The sequence below is a fragment of the Asterias amurensis genome, chromosome 13 (genome assembly GCF_032118995.1).
Source record: "Asterias amurensis chromosome 13, ASM3211899v1".
Taxonomy (NCBI): domain Eukaryota; kingdom Metazoa; phylum Echinodermata; class Asteroidea; order Forcipulatida; family Asteriidae; genus Asterias; species Asterias amurensis.
The window spans coordinates 14,307,035-14,325,654 of NC_092660.1; the positions used below are offsets into that span (position 1 = coordinate 14,307,035).

The window sequence follows — 18,620 nt, forward strand, 5'->3', positions numbered from 1 at the left end:
ATTCCCATGTCATTCATGATATGCACTTAGCTTTTAAAAAAATGGCGAACGTGTTCCGTCGACCAAAGGCGTTTAATTTACTGCAAGGACGGTTTTGCACGGGGCGGACACAACTGCATATGCAAATGTGTCCGGGCAGACTCAGTTGCATTATGCAGCAGCGTCCGGGAACACGACTGCATATGCAAAACCGTCCGGCGGACATGATTACATATGCAATAATGTCCTCCGGATAGTGTTGCATAGAGGACATAATTGCATGCGACACCTATTTGGGTCTCATATGTGTGGATTCTGGTCTTTGACAATATTATTCATAAAACACACGTGCTTTAAAGGTACTGGACACGTTTGGTAAATTGTCAACGACCAGTATTCTCACTTGGTGTATCCCAACATATGCATAGAATACAAATCTGTGAAAAAAAATGCACAACTTTATTCATACACAAATATATTAAAAGACTTTGTCAGTACGTGAGTATTAGAAATTAACCTTTTTTCTATCAAAAATTACATTACTTCAGAGGGAGCCGTTTCTCACAATGTTTTATACTATCAACAGCTATCCATTGCTCGCTATACCAAGAATGTTTTTATGCTAACAATTCTTATGAGTTATTACCAATACCGTCCAGTGTCATTTAAACATCCACAGTATGATGATTGGGATGCAAACCGTTTCTTCTCTCAACTGCCTCGGTCTTCGAAGATACGATCTTGCAGGTGTTCAATTAACGATGTGTTCAATCATAATTGCAAATGTTTTTTTTTTTACAACGAAGATTCACTGGCTTTTTAGTTTGTATTAAACCCCAATCCCCACAGGAGCTATCGGTTCCAGGTTCCCTGACTCTGCCACGAAGACATGTATAACTTCAATTACCATGTCATTTAAAGGGGGATCAGATTGGAGAATCGCACCTAATCTCCTTTTGTTGCATTGATTTTGTAATAGTACAGTCGTACTACTACAAGACCTTTGCTTTCAACGAAGTGTTGTGGGATAGGGAAAAATTAAATTCCTTTATTCAAAGGCCATTAATTCCATGGCATCTGCGTCGGGTTCCCTCCTGCGCAGTATCAACAATTAATACTGGCTCCTGTTATTGCAAGCGGGAACCAGACTCTATACTGCCACTCAGGCTTGATTTGGTTTACGGTGGTATCAATTTGTCAACAAAAAAATATAACGGTATAAAGTTTTGAGTAAATGTGAACTTTAATAAATGGCCAACATGAAGAAAATAGAAAAAATAAAAATAAAGTGAACGTCTTTGATGCTTTGTTTATAAACAAGCTTTCATCAGAATATTATTGGTTTTTGTCCGCACCACCGATGTAAGTAAGCATTTTTCCGAGTTCTGTGGAGAAAAAAAAAGATGAAAAAGACACAGGCAAATATTTCTTTTATCTTTATCCTTATGCAAATTTAACATATATTAATTCTTATTTATTTCACTATTTCACAAAGTACAGAAACAATACTTACTTTCAAACAACAGCTTACAGGAACAACATTGAAGTAATAATGTTTAACAGAACTACCTGTCGGCCTACAGGCTATATGTATAGTTCGGTAAAACATGGCTTGTGAATAAGAAATTATCAATTCAAAGCAATATTCAGTCATGCACTCCGAGTCGATGTGTTTCTTTTTATAGATCTGAATTAACCAATTCTCCAGAATCTAACCCAACGTATCCCACAGACATTTGCATTATTTATGAATTATTTTGGGTAGTTTAATTGATTCTTTTCCAAGTTTACTCCCCCGCTTCATGTTAGTCGAATATGCACGGCGAGCTACCAACTGGCGATCACACGTGGGCAGGTGGCGCTGGTCAGCTTTGGAGGCTGTGGAATTGATTAGATTCAATAATTCTATTTTCTTTCCCGCCAAATTCGGCTTGTGTTGATTCGTTGGCTAAATAGCACTGAAATAAAACATCCTAGGTAATAAGACACTGAGTTGATCAGAAGTCGGTACTGCATTTAAAGACGCACTCCGACATTCCTGTTTTTTGTGACACCTTGTGTTGTTTTTGGCCAACTCAACTTTTAGAAGAAACAGTCGGCACCACTTTGGTCAACTCGACTGTTAGAAGTTACACGCTGCACCATACCAACATCCATATGTTTTATAACACTTTGTATTGTCTTTGGCCAACACGACTGTTCGAAGATACACTCGGCACCACTTTGGTCAACTCGACTGTAACATGTTCGAGACTTTAATTCGGGACTTGAGCATCTAAACTTCCCGTGTATTCTTTAAATTTAGTATTTACTTAAATATTTATAAATGTAGTCAGTTGTTTGTTTATTCGTTTATCTGTTATTTATGAATGAATGGATTAATGAATTTCTTCATTATCTTTTGGATATAAGGCAAGGTGAGTTGGATGTTTTTATCTACGATTCCCCCGTGATTGAGTACCGGATGGCAAATGACCCAGAGTGCAGCCTCGTCAGCGTGGGCAAACCCTTTGGTGAGGAAGGCTACGGTATTGGCGTGTCCAAGGGTAAGTCATAATGGACAACATTATTTAAACAACTTTGAAGCATGCATTCATTTAAAGGGAATGTATACGTTTGGTATCACTAAAATTATTGGCAATAAAAACGTAGTATATAAGTATTACAGCTTGCGATAATAAAACATATTTTGAGAAACATTTCACTCAAAATCTCGAAAACACAAAATAGACTTTCATAGGTTTATAGTTTTTGTTGTATCTACAGTTATATAATTAAACAATCAAATGGCTTAATTTTATTTATCTTAATTAAGAATGTAAGATATTCAAAGCTTTCTTCAATCTTGGAAATAAAAAAATGACTCTAATATTACGATAAAGTGTTTCTGAATTTCGTGCAATTCAAAGCCCGCCCTCTACCGAATGATAATAATGACCAAAGATCGTTTCCGAAATGGTTGCCTTAAAGTTGGCCGTAAAGGTGTCCTTTCTGTGAGAAGGCCCTCTGTGCTCACTTGCGATGTACAATGTACACTAGTATATATCTGGAATCTCCATCGTCCAACTTCGTCCACAAATCTGGCTAGATACTGTCAGATATGTCACTAGGTTTAAACAATTGCCGATTCTCAAACCTGCCATAAACTTGTAATGAAACTGCTCCTGGCATTGGACGTCTTAGGTAAATGTAAATGACCAGTCTTCTCACTTGGTGTATCTCAACAAATGCTTATCATTACAAACCTGTGAACATTAGATCGCATATGGTCGTCGAAGTTGGGAGAGAATATGGAAGAAAAAACACCTTTAATTGCACAAGTTGTGTGCTTACAGATGCTAGAATTCGAGACCTCAGCTCAATTTAAAGGAACACGTTGCCTTGGATCGGACGAGTTGGTCTATAGAAAGCATTTATAACCGTTTGTTATAAAATGTATATGGTTGGAAAGATGTTTTAAAAGTAGAATACAATGATCCACACAATGTTGCCTCGAAATTACGTGGTTTTCATTTCACTTTGCGAACTAAGACGGTCGGCCATTTATGGGAGTCAAAAATGTGACTCCCATAAATGGCCGACCGTGTTCGTCGACGAGGTAAAAAGAAAACCGTGCAATTTCGAGGCGTGTTTGTGTGGATTATTGTATTCTACTTTTAAAACATCTTTCCAACCATATGCATTTTATAACAAACGGTTACAAATGCTTTTCAAAGACCAACTCGACCGATCCAAGGCAACGTGTTCCTTTAAGTCAAATATTTGAGTGAGAAATTACTACTTCTTTCTGTAAAAAATACGTTACTTCAGAGGGAGCCGTTTCTTAAAATGTTTTATGCTATCAACAGCTCCCAATTGCTCGTTTCCAAGTAAGTTTTTATGTCAATAATTATTTTGAGTAATTGCCAATAGTGTCCACTGCCTTTAAGAACATATTTTATCCACTAACAAGCCTTCGCGTCTTCACCTAATTTTGTGGAGGTTTGTCACACAATATTATAGGTTTTCAATCATCAAGGACTAATCTACTTTGTATCTAGGATAACATGACCAATGATCACATTATCTGGGACCTCTCCCGGCAAAATGTGGTTTTACTTAACCATAACTAACGATGACTGACGTTTTATGAGACGAGTGATTAAATGTTGTCTATGGTTTGACGTCACAGACACCCCCCCCCCATTCCTATCTCACCGTGATCCATCATCGCTAGCGCTCAGCTTGAAAAATATAGCAGAACATGTTTTTAAAGGGACACGTTGCCTTTGATCGGGCGTTGCCTTTGATCGCTTGTTATAAAAAGCTGATGGTTGGAAAGATGTTTTAAAAGTAGAATAACGTTATCCGCACAAAACCTCGACATTGCATGGTTTTCTTTGTTATACGTTTTTTGGAGTCAAATGTTTGACTCCTCGAATTCGCAGACCGTGTTAGTAATAATAATAATAATAATAATAATAATAATAATAATAATAATAATAAACAACGCTTATAAAGCGCCTTTTACATCCAAGACTGGACCCCAAGGCGCTGTACACAGTTAAAAATAGCTGCAAACAAGAGCAAAAATTATGGCATATTTGTGTGTGGATCATTAAATTCTACTTTTTGCACGGTTTCAAACGTTTCCCTTTAATGTCGCGAAGGGTTGGAAAGAGGTGCTAGTGAACCTGACGGCCCCTCGCTTCGGCTTTGAAGAACCTGTCAGAATGATTCTAAGGGGAAATCCCCTGATATCCAGTTTTTGTTCTAATTCACTTCTGTATATTATGGATTGGTTGAGCTCCGGGAGCAAGCCGTAGAGGGCGCGTGTTTGTACAGCTAACCATTTAATCGATACTGAGGTTTCATCACACAACTCTAAGAAAGAAAAACTCTATTATTGCACAACAGTGTGCCTATTTCAATCCCCTTTATGCTTGCTGTTAATTAGAGTGTCAAGTTATCGTTACGTGACTTCCGCAGCGTATATCAGGCCGCTGGGTGCGGTGATAACGCATAATATCTTAATCTACAAAATATTGACATATGTGAAACAGAAATATTTTGTTTTGAAAGTATCTTTACCATCAAGGGTAATTTATTATCAGTTAGACACAACAAAGCTGAACAGAATATTCAAAATAAAACTGTGAAACTCCAGACAAAATGTGTATTGAATGACTCATCGGATTGGGTAATAACGAACAAGCTATTAGGCATTCCAGCACAGGTTGAAGTTTGCACAACTATTTTGTTGGAAAAATAACCCTGGAAGTTTTTCGGTGGTAGCCGGCTTTTGTTGTTCATTTAAACTCAAACAATAAAACCGACCCTCTTTGTCGAAGCATCTGTTGTCCAACCACTGCTGTTTTAATAATGCAGGTTTACGTGACAAGGAGGGTGGCATTGTTTTAGGCCAAACTTGATTAGAATTGTCCTAAAAGGCACCGGATACTATAAAAAATGGTAATTACTCAAAATAGTTGTTAGTGTAGCAACTTACTTGGTACCAAGCAAAAGAGTGGGGTTGAATAGTATATTACATTGTGAGAAACGACTCCCTCTGAAGTAACGTAGTTGTTGAGAAAGACTTAAAGGCAGTGGACACTATTGGTAAATACTAAAAATAATTATCATCATAAGACCTCATTTGGTAATTAGTAATGGAGAGAGGTTGGTCGTATAAAACAGTGTGAGAAACGGCTCCCTCTGAAGTGACGTAGTTTACGAGAAAGAAGTAATTTTCCACGAATTTGATTTCGAGACCTCAAGTTTAGAACTTGAGGTCTCGAAATCAAGCATCTGAACGCACACAACTTCGTGTGACAAGTTTTTTTTCAATTATTATCTCGCAACTTCGATGACCAATTGAGCTCAAATGTTCACAGGTTTGTTATTTTATGCATAAGTTGAAATACACCAAGTGAGAAGACTTGTCTTTGACAAATACCAATAGTGTCCATTGTCTTTAAGCCATGAACATGTTGCAACAATGTGTTTTCTGTCATTGTTTTTGGCAACTGAGTCATCAATTGAGTCATAATTTTCCCAGATGTGTTATTCTATGCTTAATATTGGGACATATATACATTTTTGAGAATGTACTAGTCCTTGACAGTACTATCATACGTGTTCGGTGCCTTTAACAACTGCGAAGTGATTTGCCCAATAACTACAATCACTCGAGTTGTCAAGACATCTCGATCCAAACGCGTAAAACTAAGAGTCTTGTAACGATAATCGATATGCCATTTCGTCTTTTGCTCAGCGTTAACCAAAAACAGATCCCTTTCATTAAAGACTTGGATAGGCCATGTTTACGTGTTTTCCATCGGAACGTTGACAAGCGGGCTTTTTGCACATCGATGTTTTTCGGCAAATTAATGAACAATACGTCGCCTAAATTTGCCATTTTTTTGTCCAGCCTCAGTCCATTAATTATTGATTATTCATTTATTTGTTAATTTAACATTCATCTGCAGGCTATACAGGGTACATAATATAATTATCAGCCATTCTATCGGACCTGTGGTAAAAAGAACAGGAAAAGCATTAAAGACAGTGGACACTATTGGTAATTGTCAAAGACTAGTCTTCACAGTTGGTGTATCTCAACATATGCATAAAATAACGAACCTGGGAAAATGTGAGCTCAATCGGTCGTCGAATTTGCGAGATAATAGTGAGGGAACAAACACCCTTGTCACATGAAGTTGTGTGCGTTCTGATGCTTGATGCCGAGACCTCAAATTCTAAACTTGAGGTTTCGAAATCAAATTCGTGGAAAATTACTTTTTTCTCGAAAACTACGTCACTTCAGAGGGAGCCGTTTCTCACAATGTTTTATACAATCAACCTCTCCCCATTACTTGTAATCAAGAAAGGTTTTATGATGATAATTATTTTGAGTAATTACCAATAGTGTCCACTGCCTTTAACAATAAGGCTAATAACATCTCTTATAATAAGGCTCTTATCATACCAGTATCAATCCTCCAAAATACATTTCCCTCCAAATAATTTTCCTCCAAATAATTGCCATCATCGAAAAGACGTACATTTTTAGGATGCGTTAATCGACTACAATAATTATACCCTAAAATTATACCACTAATTCCCGAGATTTCCAGAGCAAAACGATCGAAGACACAAAAGAAGCGGGTACACCATGGTGGATATCGAACACCCAAAGTAACCGACAATTGAGATAGAAACCGGCATCGGCTATGGTACACAAAACCCCTTACCCCCCCCCCCCCTCCCTCCCCCCTCCAAACTTAATCAGAACCACCTATTTGGATGAAAGTGTCCACAGGCGCATTTCCTTAAAACACAGAGTGTATACTAATGTCTTCATCCCCAAAACAATCCCGTATTTGAGAAAAGTACAGTCACCTGGTTGCCATGGAAACGACGTACTTGAGAACAACCCCTGTATGTTACACTGTTTCGTGTTATTTTTTGTGTCTTCCGTTTTCGAGGTTTTTTGTTTGTGTGGAATCTTCATTGAACATCCAAACAAAGCTGTGTTTGATTTATATCTCACGACTATTTATATATCTATCAATCATTGTCCACGTTGAAAAGGATGTTTTTAATATGATTGTCACGACATTTTGTCAAACGGGAATTACACGGGAACTTGACATGAATTGCAAGAAACTAATCTTAAGGGGAATACGTTATCAGAATTCTCGCCTAAGTATAAAATTATAGCACATGGGAGCGTTAAAGGGAAGTGAATTTTTAGTAATTACTCTTAAAATTAATGGCAATAAAACCTTGTTTGGTTCGAAGAACCGGGAAATTATTTCACTTCGAAGTTGATCAAAGATATCAGTTTTTGTCCAAGAGATATTACAGTCTGAGAAGCGTTTCTAGCAGAAGCGTTTATCAGATTGTGAATTGCAATTGCGGTACATTCATCGTGCGTGGACATATCGCTCCGGGTTTGGGCGGTATCTCAAAAACGCAACCACTTTTTGAAAAATGAGTTCTATTTTTCACGTTTTTTTAATTTTATGTCCAGTGCTTTTAATGGGAAACTGAAAATACCAACTTTGCATTGGTTGCAGATTCACCGTTGAGGGACACAGTGTCGGGTAAAATTCTGGAGTACGAGTTGGACGGGATACTGGAGGAACTGCAGAGGAAATGGTTCGAGACGCTGGGATGCATGAAAGAGGATATCCTCGATCCCACCTCCGGGGGCGAGGATAATACAGTTACGATCGCACACGTTGGAGGTAAGAAACACCCTGAAGACACATGAGAAGGAGTGTAGCTCTTGAGAGCGTTAGCTAATGAAATGTGGCTTTGGAAACAGCGGCTGCGACTATACGGTTTATAGCTGATGGATTACTGGTCGAAGCACTAGGACGTCCTTAGTCGTGGCCATAGCCGTTAGCCACTCATTCGGACGCTGGAAAACAAAAGATTTATATTCTACACTGCCCAACATCATAGAGCTGCTTAAAAGTAGAACACATTCTGCTTAGCAGAAATGAGCAGGATACCAGTCAAAAATGGTGCATGCGACATGGTATTTTGGCTGGTAACCTTTTTGTGTTAAGCATTATTTTGTTGTGCTTTGCAAACTTTTGGGTCCAAATTCATGACACATGGAAAAGAGCAGAAGTTTATATGGAGGACTTATTTAACCAAGATTAACTCAGATGAACTGACAGAGGTGGCGCCTTTTGCCCTTTTCAAAACCTCGGATTAGGTCAGGGCTCTGATAGCATTCTATACTTTTAAACTATAAATGAACTTTTTTTGCCCTCAAATTATTGGTCAATCAATTCGTAGAATTTAATACCGGTATTTGTGCTTCTATTATATTATGCATTTGAATAGCTGCAAAGTGAGATAACTATATTAACAATTGTTTTCCCAAACTAATGCAATATTCTTTAATTGTCTCACAATAACATGTAGGCCTATAACGCTTGACTTTTAAATTTGTCCCGCCAATTTGGACAGGTCTCCTTCTTCTGCTCGTCAGCGGTGTCATCATCTCCTGTCTAATTTTATTGGTGGAGTTTGCTGTACATAAGTACATGGTACCAAACCTACGTAAAGTGCCGAAGCATCGAAGGGACTGCCTCGTTCTAAGCCAGGTACGAGCACACTCGAGTCAAGTATATTATACTCACTAAAATATATTATTACTTTTAAAGGCACTGGGCACTATTGGTAATTGCTCAAAATAATTGTTGGGGCAACGTAGTAAACCAATATTGAAAATACCACAAGGGAAAAGCAAAACAAGGAACCGGAGATGGGTGGAACACCTGTGCCGAGAGAAAACACAACGAGGGTTGATACAGACTTGATCTAATTGATTGGACTTACTCAGTTTGATGATAATGACTGGACAAAGTACACACGCTGAACTTAACTGGACGTCGCCATGTTGGTACATGTATTATCATTAATTCAGCAGGTCAAGGGTCACTAACCATGACGTATGGATACAACCTGCATTATTCAACAGCCCCTATAGCAAGAAAGACAATGGTTTGACACATGTAAATTAACAGACTAGACCCAAAGGACACAAGAAAAAAAGCCCAAGCGCAAGATGAAAGAGTGCGAGGCTTCAGACGGTTGACGATCTGAAGGTGGATGCCTTCTGAAGTCAGAGATAAGCAGCTGACAAGCAAAACATATAGACACATTTTGATTATTGTGTTCTTTCTGAATTATTCTCCCCAGAGATTGCACCATGAGATTAATTCTGACTATAAAGTGAGATCATCAGCCAACATGAGGGAGCTTCTCACGCTCGTCAAGCAGGGGGAATTCGCCAAAATGTTACAGAAAGAGCAAAGACCGGTAGGTAGTACTTATTTTGTGTGCACATCTTCATTCCCGTGACTGCTGTCATCTTCGTCATGTTCCCTGTGTCAACTAGCCGCAGGAGACACTGATACCAAAGAAGGGGGGGGGGGGTGTCAGACCATTTCCCCTTTTAGCCTAGTTTTGGTTACATTGATTATTATATGGAGGGCAAATTAACATTTGGTATTTAGTTGCTTCGGGATCATTAAAATACTGTCACTTTCAAAACCAATAAAGCAATACATCCTGTTTTACACAAAACAATTTTTTTTGTGGGACGTGAAGGCCACATCACAGAGCGCAAAAGAGAAACAAAAATCCATCAGTATGTAATTTTCCAAAAATTGTTTTGAGACAGTAAAATTGTTTAGTAACATGATCTTCTGTGTTGCCGAATCGTGTTTTTTTTTTTGGTGCAATGCAGTTTTACTCAAAGCTGTCTGCAAATGTGTGACATGTCCTTTTTTTGGAGACAGTTATTTTCAAAACTAAATTACTTTCCTCTTATCCGCAAGGCTGCTCCTGAGGAGATCGAAGCTAGGCGAGACATCAGGAATGCAGTACAAGCTGGCATGGCTGGACGGTCAGTATTATACCACTTTAAAAAACTCGTTGGAAGACGACTTCCTTATACGATCCAAACTGAATTATTATGAATACCATACAAATATTAATTACCAGAACAAGTCGACTTATTAGCAACCATAGGTCGTCTTGGCAAGATAAATTATCAGAGCAAGTCGACGTCTTAGTTTGAAGAATGAATCTCGGTGATATAATATGCCTAGCCTTGCTCAAGGCAGTCGCATTATTCGCTCCGAAAAGACGCCGCTGTAAACCTACCCGTATACCCTGTGCGTGGTGCGTGCGATCACACCGCATGACCCACCCGTATACACACTGTCACATCGTACGACTACTGTGCACATAAGTCATCCGCACTCGTACCACTAACCGCATGCGGAGGCCGTCAGGCCGACAGCCTTGTCGGGTCTGTAACTTCCGGGTTTAATGTGTTGTATTGAAAAATTTCCACAAGTGGAAAAAAAATGGGGGGGGGGGCTCTCGGATATGCTAGTATGCAGTCCATGAATATGTATATCTTTCGTCAGACCTATCAGACAACACAGGATGTGATGCAAATGAATTATTCATTTTGACGTCCAACCACGCACTTCCCTTATCACGACCTTTGGACCCTATCATGCGTCCGTGGTGGTGGTGTGTGAGGTAAACATGTCTCGTCTTTCGCGGGCATTATGGTAATGAGCTGCCCGTGGGAACTCTTCGCTTATTATAGTAATGAGGTCAGTGGCTTCAACACAGACCCTACAAGGCTGTCGGTCTGACGGCCTCCGCATGCGGATAGTGGTACGAGTGCGGGATGACTTATGTGCACAGTAGTCGATGTTACGCACAGTGAATACGGGTGGGGTTTTATACAGCGGCGGTCTTCTTTCTGAGTGAATAATTCGACTGCCTTGAGCAAGGCTATAATATGCCTTAATACGTCGACTATTTCGTTTCATGGATTTTGATCAAGTTTCAATGAAGGGTTTTGTAGATCAAGTTCCAACTTCATTATCGTCAAGTTTTTTGAGAAATGGGTAAACGTCACGGAGGTATCTTTTCAGGGGAATCGCGTAAATCCGTTGAAAATGCTAAAAAATAATGTTTGTCTTACTGAGACGAAAAATGCTTTCGTTTTTCCCCGTTTTTTTTTACTGGATTCTCGAAAACTACAGCACCTCAGCAGTTGATGTTAAAAGGAAAGTTTCTTACCCCCATTAACTTTAAACCGTGTAAATTTACCCCCATTTACTTTAAACCGTGTGAGTTTAATGTAATGTTTATTTTAATGTTGTGTGTCATACAAAAAGTACCCAAAACCCGTTACTATGTCGATTTTGAACGATGTCACGGACTATATATTCATATGGCACTCGTGGTGCTCCGTAGATCATGTTGTGCGTCAACTAATCCTTTTAATTATTTTGATTTTGATCTCCCTTTATTGTCGTGTTGCAGCTCGCTCGACAGCAACCGAAGCAATAGCGGACTACCTCACCTACGAGCCTCTGAGCAGCAGGAATATCTTCAGACGATGGACGACTGCAACGAAGACCATTCTCGACGGCAATCTCGCAACAGCGACGCCAAACCCAAGTACTCCTGGCGGTACTTCACTCCGGAAGATTTCCTCGATCACAACGACGAGACGGAAATGGACCGGTTGCTGTCTCGCGGGATCGTGGTTCCAATCCGCCATGTGGGGGAGACTTCAGCAGCCGCACCTCAGACGAGCGACCACTACGAACACTCCGGGAACTCCCCAGCGTGGGAGTCGCACGTTAACATGGTCCCGATTGAGATGAGCAACCTGCACAGTGCGGACATCGACGCGGGTCTTTACGCGAATGGATTGGGTGGTTCGAGTCCCTACACGGATGGAGTGGACTCAAATCCCTACGCGAATAGAGTGGATTCGAACCTAAACACGGTTGGGGTGGATTCGAATTCATACGCGAATGGTGTGGGTCCGAATCCATACTCGGATGGAGTGGACTCGAATCCTTACGCAAATGGAGTGGGTTCGAATCCCGCTTACCTGGACGTTGATATTGTACCCTACGCTGACGAAGGGGAAATGTCCGATTGCCGGAGAGACAGCTTTGCCTCAGGGTCCTACGAAATGGATGACCTCCTTTCGTTTATGTCGGATGAACTGGCACAAGGTCACCTCGGGAGGGCGTGTTTAGCCTCACCGGAAACGGACGATGGGACCGCGAGTCAAGGTCACTCGTCACTTTCCTCTGGCGGTGCCGAACATTTACCGTGTGAGGGCGCCACTCTTCCAAGAACATCTTCTCTGCCATCTTACGACTCCGCCATGTACTATCCACCTTTAGTTTGTCCTACCCCATCAGAAAACACGCCAGAAAAAGTCATGAACTGTAAAACGTCATCAGAAAGAAACAGCTCATTTTCGTGACAGAGTAGGTGTTGAAAGTTCCGTATTTTGACTTTCTACTTTCATCATTCCAGTAGCCATGTTCTTCTCTACAATACCCAGGGACAGACTGGGATATAACGCGAATCAGTCGAAAACAGGGACCCAACACAGAATCTGTACGTCTATTTGAAACATGCGTGCCAAAAGTGCACGTTTTCAAAACGAAATACTGACGGAGCCCAAACCGAAAACCGCGGTTTCAACAAGGCCTCGTGACTTTGGCATCTGATTAAAATACTACAAGAGCGCTTTACCAGGACCTACAATGGCGTATCACGTCGATTGCAACCCACCGTCATGGTTCTTTCTTTGATAATAGATAGTTTGCACATAGCGTCAACGACCGCCAAAATTGATGAGAAACAAAGGAAAGTGCACGCATAAATTATCATATACGCGCTGCCCAAACTCTCTGTGCACGTTTTATCAAAGGTGGTGGTTGTCAATGACGTCATGCGCAATCCATCTATTCCTTGAATCATGTGGATTAATACCCCACTAGATTTAAAAGCAATCGAGTTTAATGCAGTATTCACATGATACACCGGTGAAGCACGATACAAAGAGCATTGATATATAATGATGGGTTCAAGGTGGGGGTCATTGATTGGTTTAATTGGCAGATTTACCGAGGCCAGATTATTAATACAGATGCAATATAGTCACATGTGAAAGTTTGAGCTGAATATTCATTCATTTCATGTATTAATTTCACAGGTAAAAATTAAAGAACACAGTATCTTCTTGTTGAGAAAACAGAACCAAACTGTAAAACCGACACAAGGTTTATTATTTTAACAAGAACACCGAATGCATCTACGTTTAGCGAGGATACGGCGGGTACCAACCCCATCGCTGGTGGGAGAATTCACAAACGGACACCACACAGAAATTTGAACCTCCAAAAGCAACCTTTAGCGGGATTTTCAGATTCAAATCTGTCGACATACTATTTCTAACTAATGAAGGCACTTCATATGAAATGATTCGCAGGTTGCTTTACTATCATTACCATCTTTATAACAAGTGGGCTTAAGGGTATGAAAACTCACAGTATTTTTGTCGAGGTCATTACCAATGATGGCCCTACCTTAAAAAAAATGTAGTGAACAATTTACTAATCACGTCTGTATACGACTTAATGGTTTCACATCGATAAGATTGGCTAATTACTTTACACACAATGTCCCATCCAGTGGCTTCGGTAGGCTGTGCTATTCCAGTAAGAAATGTCATTCACATGAAGACATGAATCAACTCTCACTCTACCTAAACGGTTTTCCCGTTTGCCGCCCTCTTGTGACATGGTTTCGGTACTTTCTCATTGAGGTTAAGACTTGTTCAAGTCGGATGACATACAGACAGGTTCATTTTACCAAAGTTTGTACATGTATATTATGGTGCTACTTAAAAATTGTCTCATCAGTTTTCTCAAGCAGTGAACATTTCAGTTACTTTAAATATTTTGGTGTTGACTGGGTGTTTTGTTTAATTATCATTGTTGTAGGCGATCTTAGTCCAATTTCAATAAGCTGACAAGCATGAAATAAGTGGTTGTTAAGCAAAAAAGGTTTATCAACCAACATGGTTTAGGGTTCACAATGTTGCGACTGGTCATCACAAAATTGTTTTGGATAAGCAACGATTTTTTCTTCTTCTTTTGAGCAAAGTTTATTGCTAAACTGCTAAAGGTTTTGTGAAAAAAAAACCTGTACACCAATACCATGGCGCCATTTTCCACAGAATCATGCGCTTACAGCGCCCAATAAAACGTGTGATTCAACATTAGGCAAAGGGTCATGTGGTTTAACAGGAGATGAATAGACCTGTATAAGGCTGCCGCCATTTCCAACAACTATAAGGCCATTATTCATTGCACTGAAAAGGGTGCCAAACTAATTTTTACTTCCAACCTCGGTTTGGTTACATTGGTTCAGATTATAGAAAACCAAGACGGCCACACAATTATAAATGTTATTTTAAGCCTGTCTTTATTAGAGCTAAACCTCCCTCTCAAAAACGTCGTCTTATGTTCTGTTTGATGTTGAAACACCACGCACACTGCCTACTCCAAAATTGATTACGTAGCTCAAACCTAGGCCGTATCAGAGTTCGCGCCTAAAGCTACGGCTACAGCTACGGCTGTTGCTAAGGGTGTTGCTAAGGACGTCCTACTCTTTAACACATGGTGACTCGGCGATCGAGGCGTAGCCATAACCGCCATATGGGCTTCAGCCCCAGTTTGGAAAAAACTGCATAAGTTGAACAAGGAACGAGATTGCAATTTTTTTCCAATTCAAAGTTTTATAATGTGGCAATTTCGGTCTTGTAAACCAAACTTTAAGCCAAGGAAAAACAGTTATTAGTACTAGGTGACAACTCAACTTAACGTTATTCATTCAAACATATTACTTGATTAATCTATAAGTAGTTTGTTTTGACACATGGTGCCATCGAAGACCATTTCCTGACGTAAATAAACCCAATACGAATCCAAGTATTCAATTCCTTCGTTTTGCAGAGGGAGGGAACGTTCGGTGCAAAATAACAAAACATCCAGTGAACGATATCCCTGCTGCCTAATGTGATTTCATATGGTGGAAGCATTGACACGGAACCGATACGGTAAACCTTTGCGCCACCTTTTACGCAACCCGTTGCCATTGAATGACAAAAATAGCATCAAATAATGGGAACGGTCATAACAATGTTCCAAACTAATAAAATGTGTCTATTTTTAGTGAACTTGCTGGATTAAACATGTGCACACCTCTTTGAAGAGGGGCACATGTGGGCTACGTGCACTTTCAATTGCATGTACGGATTTTTAGATTTAAATATTGCTTGATTGAGAACTAGGAGATCTAAAAAAGGGGCTTAGAGAAAGTGCAATATACAAAACATTCGTTGGTGCAAAATAAATAAGGTTCGCGCTATCCGAAGAAGGGCATCACCTTTTTACAGGGCCAAATTGCTTCAGGCTGCTTAGCAGTACATATTGCATAACAAATTGCTTTGCTAAGCAAAGCAAAGCAAAAATGAGCGGGTACCTATCACAATAATGTAAACTTTAAGGAATGTTGGTTGGTGACCTGTTATTGCTAAGCAAGATTTTCCTTGGCTTAGTAGGTGTGCGTGTGTGTGTGTGTGTGCTTAGATAGAGGCGTTGTAAAATTGGGACACCAATTTCATCTAGCCTTTCAGCACAAAAAAAACCTTGCTAAGCACAGAAAAAATATAGCTTAACAGAAACGGGTTAGCATCGAAAATTACATTTTTCTATAGGTTTATACATTGTTGTAACAGGTGTCCCACTCAGTTTTCGTTTAGGTAAGAAATTTGTCAAGCAGTATTTGGCCCTGACGTGGCGCAAGAAACGACTCATTCTTACTCTTTCGAAAAACCATTACAGAACTGGGCAACCATCACTTATGAAAGTATTTGTATGCAATTAATAATCTCAATAATGGAATGATAAAGATTATAACTATTATTATTTGATGGTTTAGAATTATAAACTTAATCGTCTAAAAATCTTCTGCCACAAAGGACAAAAATCGGAGACGGTGTGAGATGTTTTTTGTACGTTTTGAGAGAGTAGTGAAGTGTTCCGTGAGGAAGGAATTACTTTTATTCTATTTTATTAGTACTATGTCAACCTTTTAAGAACTTCTGGGTCAAGTTTGACCCAGATCAGTGTCGAAATGGTCGAGTTTGGCCCAGAAAAGAGGTCAGACATCTGGGCCCGGGTAGCTTCTGACCCTGGAGTTTTTTGAGACAGTGTGAAGAGGTTTTTATTTTTCATTAAAAAGTAGACTTTGAAAAACAGCACCAGCTGTAATTTAAAAACCCCTTAAAAGTTGGAAATTTTAGACGAGTCTTGAAAGAATTATGACAGTGAGGAGTGTTAAGTGCTGTTTTCCTGAAATTCTTCTGCAACTTGTGTAAACGATTTTGAAGATCTTTCAAGACAGTGGAAAGGCAAACAGAGGGAAATTTCGTTCACCCCTTTTTGTGTATTTCAGAAAAGTGTGTGAAGGCCATTTTGAGTTGACGGCTCTTTCCACATAATAGTTCATAAATATGTCATTTCAAGGATTAAAAACACACCGTATCGTCCACAATTTATGAACAAAATATTTGACATCCCCTGAATCCCGAACGTTGTTATTAAGGCAACCTTTGATCAGACTAAAACTGAGCTCAAGGTACTTGTAAAGTAAAAAAAATCTGTAAAAGCAGAGATCAACTTACACATAGTATAAAATGCACATGGTGTTTCAGAAACTCGGCTTCTGCCTGTGGGCTCCGTCAGCATTTTCTGAATGTGTACTCATTCGGCATTGGGGTTCCGAATCCATTGCTTTGAAAGTGCCCCTTATAGACATGTGGATGTTTTGAAACAATAATGCGATTGTCGAGTCATTGGGGCCTCGGATTTCAAAATAGCATTTTTTGTTTTCAGCGCAGATCCAGGGGTGTGTGTGGATCACACACCCTCCTTCCGGTCAGGGGAAAAAGGATAAAAAAAGGAAGAGAGAGAGAGAGAGAGAGAGAGAGAGAGAGAGAGAGAGAGAGAGAGAGAGAGAGAGAGATAAAGGTGGAAAGGGGGGGGGGGGGCGACACAAATTAATTTACAAACCTGGGTAACACTTTTTTGTCATTGTGGACCATTATTATTTCACCCACGGACATTGTCTCATTAGGAGTTTAACGTGAATCTGTGTGCGTGTTGAAAACGTGTTTCCCAAGAACTCAAGGGCGAAGGACCCGGGCCATGAAAGGAGAGCCATGAAATTTGCCTCTGCACATGCCTTGTTGCAATCATTTCTTCTGTTTTTTTTAAAGAAGAAAAAAAAAAAACGATTTAGAAGAACCAACTTTCCCATTGAAAAGCATTACAACCGTGACAACTTCATAGTGCAGAACAAAGAATTGCTGCCTTGCGCGCTCTTTCATTCTGGTTAAAAAGAAAAATCACGAACCCCCCCCCCCCCCCCCCCCCCCACTATCTTGACCGAGGACATAACAAAACAATGAAAGTAAAATAGTGTCAAATGGGGACATTCTCAATATTGGGTGTTCCAAAAGGATTTTTGGGTATGCAGTTTACGAAATGGCATGGACCTGAGAACAAAATAAGTCTATACCAAACAAACCAATCAGAGCATACTGATCGAAAACGTCGAGTTGAAACCAACGGTTCTTTTCAGAACCACCCTAACTCATTAGATAGTCAATATCATGGTGTTACCGCAAACCTTTCCATTTAAACAAACCATGGTTTTGAAATACATGTGGAGTTACACACTTTCCCACCGAGTTTTGATAATAATTATATTGTGTTGAAGAAAAGGATTAACTTTAAAGTGATATTAATAACAAAGTATGTCCACAGATAAGGGAATAACAATGTGTATGGTAGTGAAGAGGTTTTCAACTAGTGGTTTAAATCCCAACGAGGCCTGGTTCTTGATAATTTTACCGAGACGCAGTCGAGGTAAATTATTAAGAACCATGCCTCGGCAGGTTTAAACAACTAGTTGAAACCCGATTCAACACACTTTGATTCCCAATAATAAATACCTTTTCGGTCAAAAAAATCAACACTTTTGGTAAAAAAGTAAATAACGCAAAAATTATAATTGTTCAATGATTTCTTTCAACACAACACCCCTCCAGCTATGAAATGGTAAGGCCCTCCGCCGCCCTCGGATAAACAACTCCTTATAAGGGAATGATGTGCGCGTCGCGCGTATCGCGTGATGTGGCACAACTGTCCCGGCCGTTGCTCTCGACC

General features: G+C 39.8%; 1 protein-coding gene across 1 annotated transcript in view; it reads left to right on the top strand.

Annotated features, from left to right (window-relative positions):
• Window positions 1-12,799, top strand: part of LOC139946475 (glutamate receptor ionotropic, NMDA 3B-like) — a 36,578-nt gene extending 23,779 nt beyond the window's left edge. The window contains exons 5-10 of the mRNA XM_071944142.1: window positions 2,392-2,525; window positions 8,040-8,210; window positions 8,947-9,083; window positions 9,682-9,801; window positions 10,323-10,390; window positions 11,836-12,799. Of these exons, the coding sequence (XP_071800243.1) occupies window positions 2,392-2,525; window positions 8,040-8,210; window positions 8,947-9,083; window positions 9,682-9,801; window positions 10,323-10,390; window positions 11,836-12,799 (1,594 nt within the window). The remainder of the gene's footprint in view (window positions 1-2,391; window positions 2,526-8,039; window positions 8,211-8,946; window positions 9,084-9,681; window positions 9,802-10,322; window positions 10,391-11,835) is intronic.
• The last annotated feature ends 5,821 nt before the right edge of the window (window positions 12,800-18,620 follow it).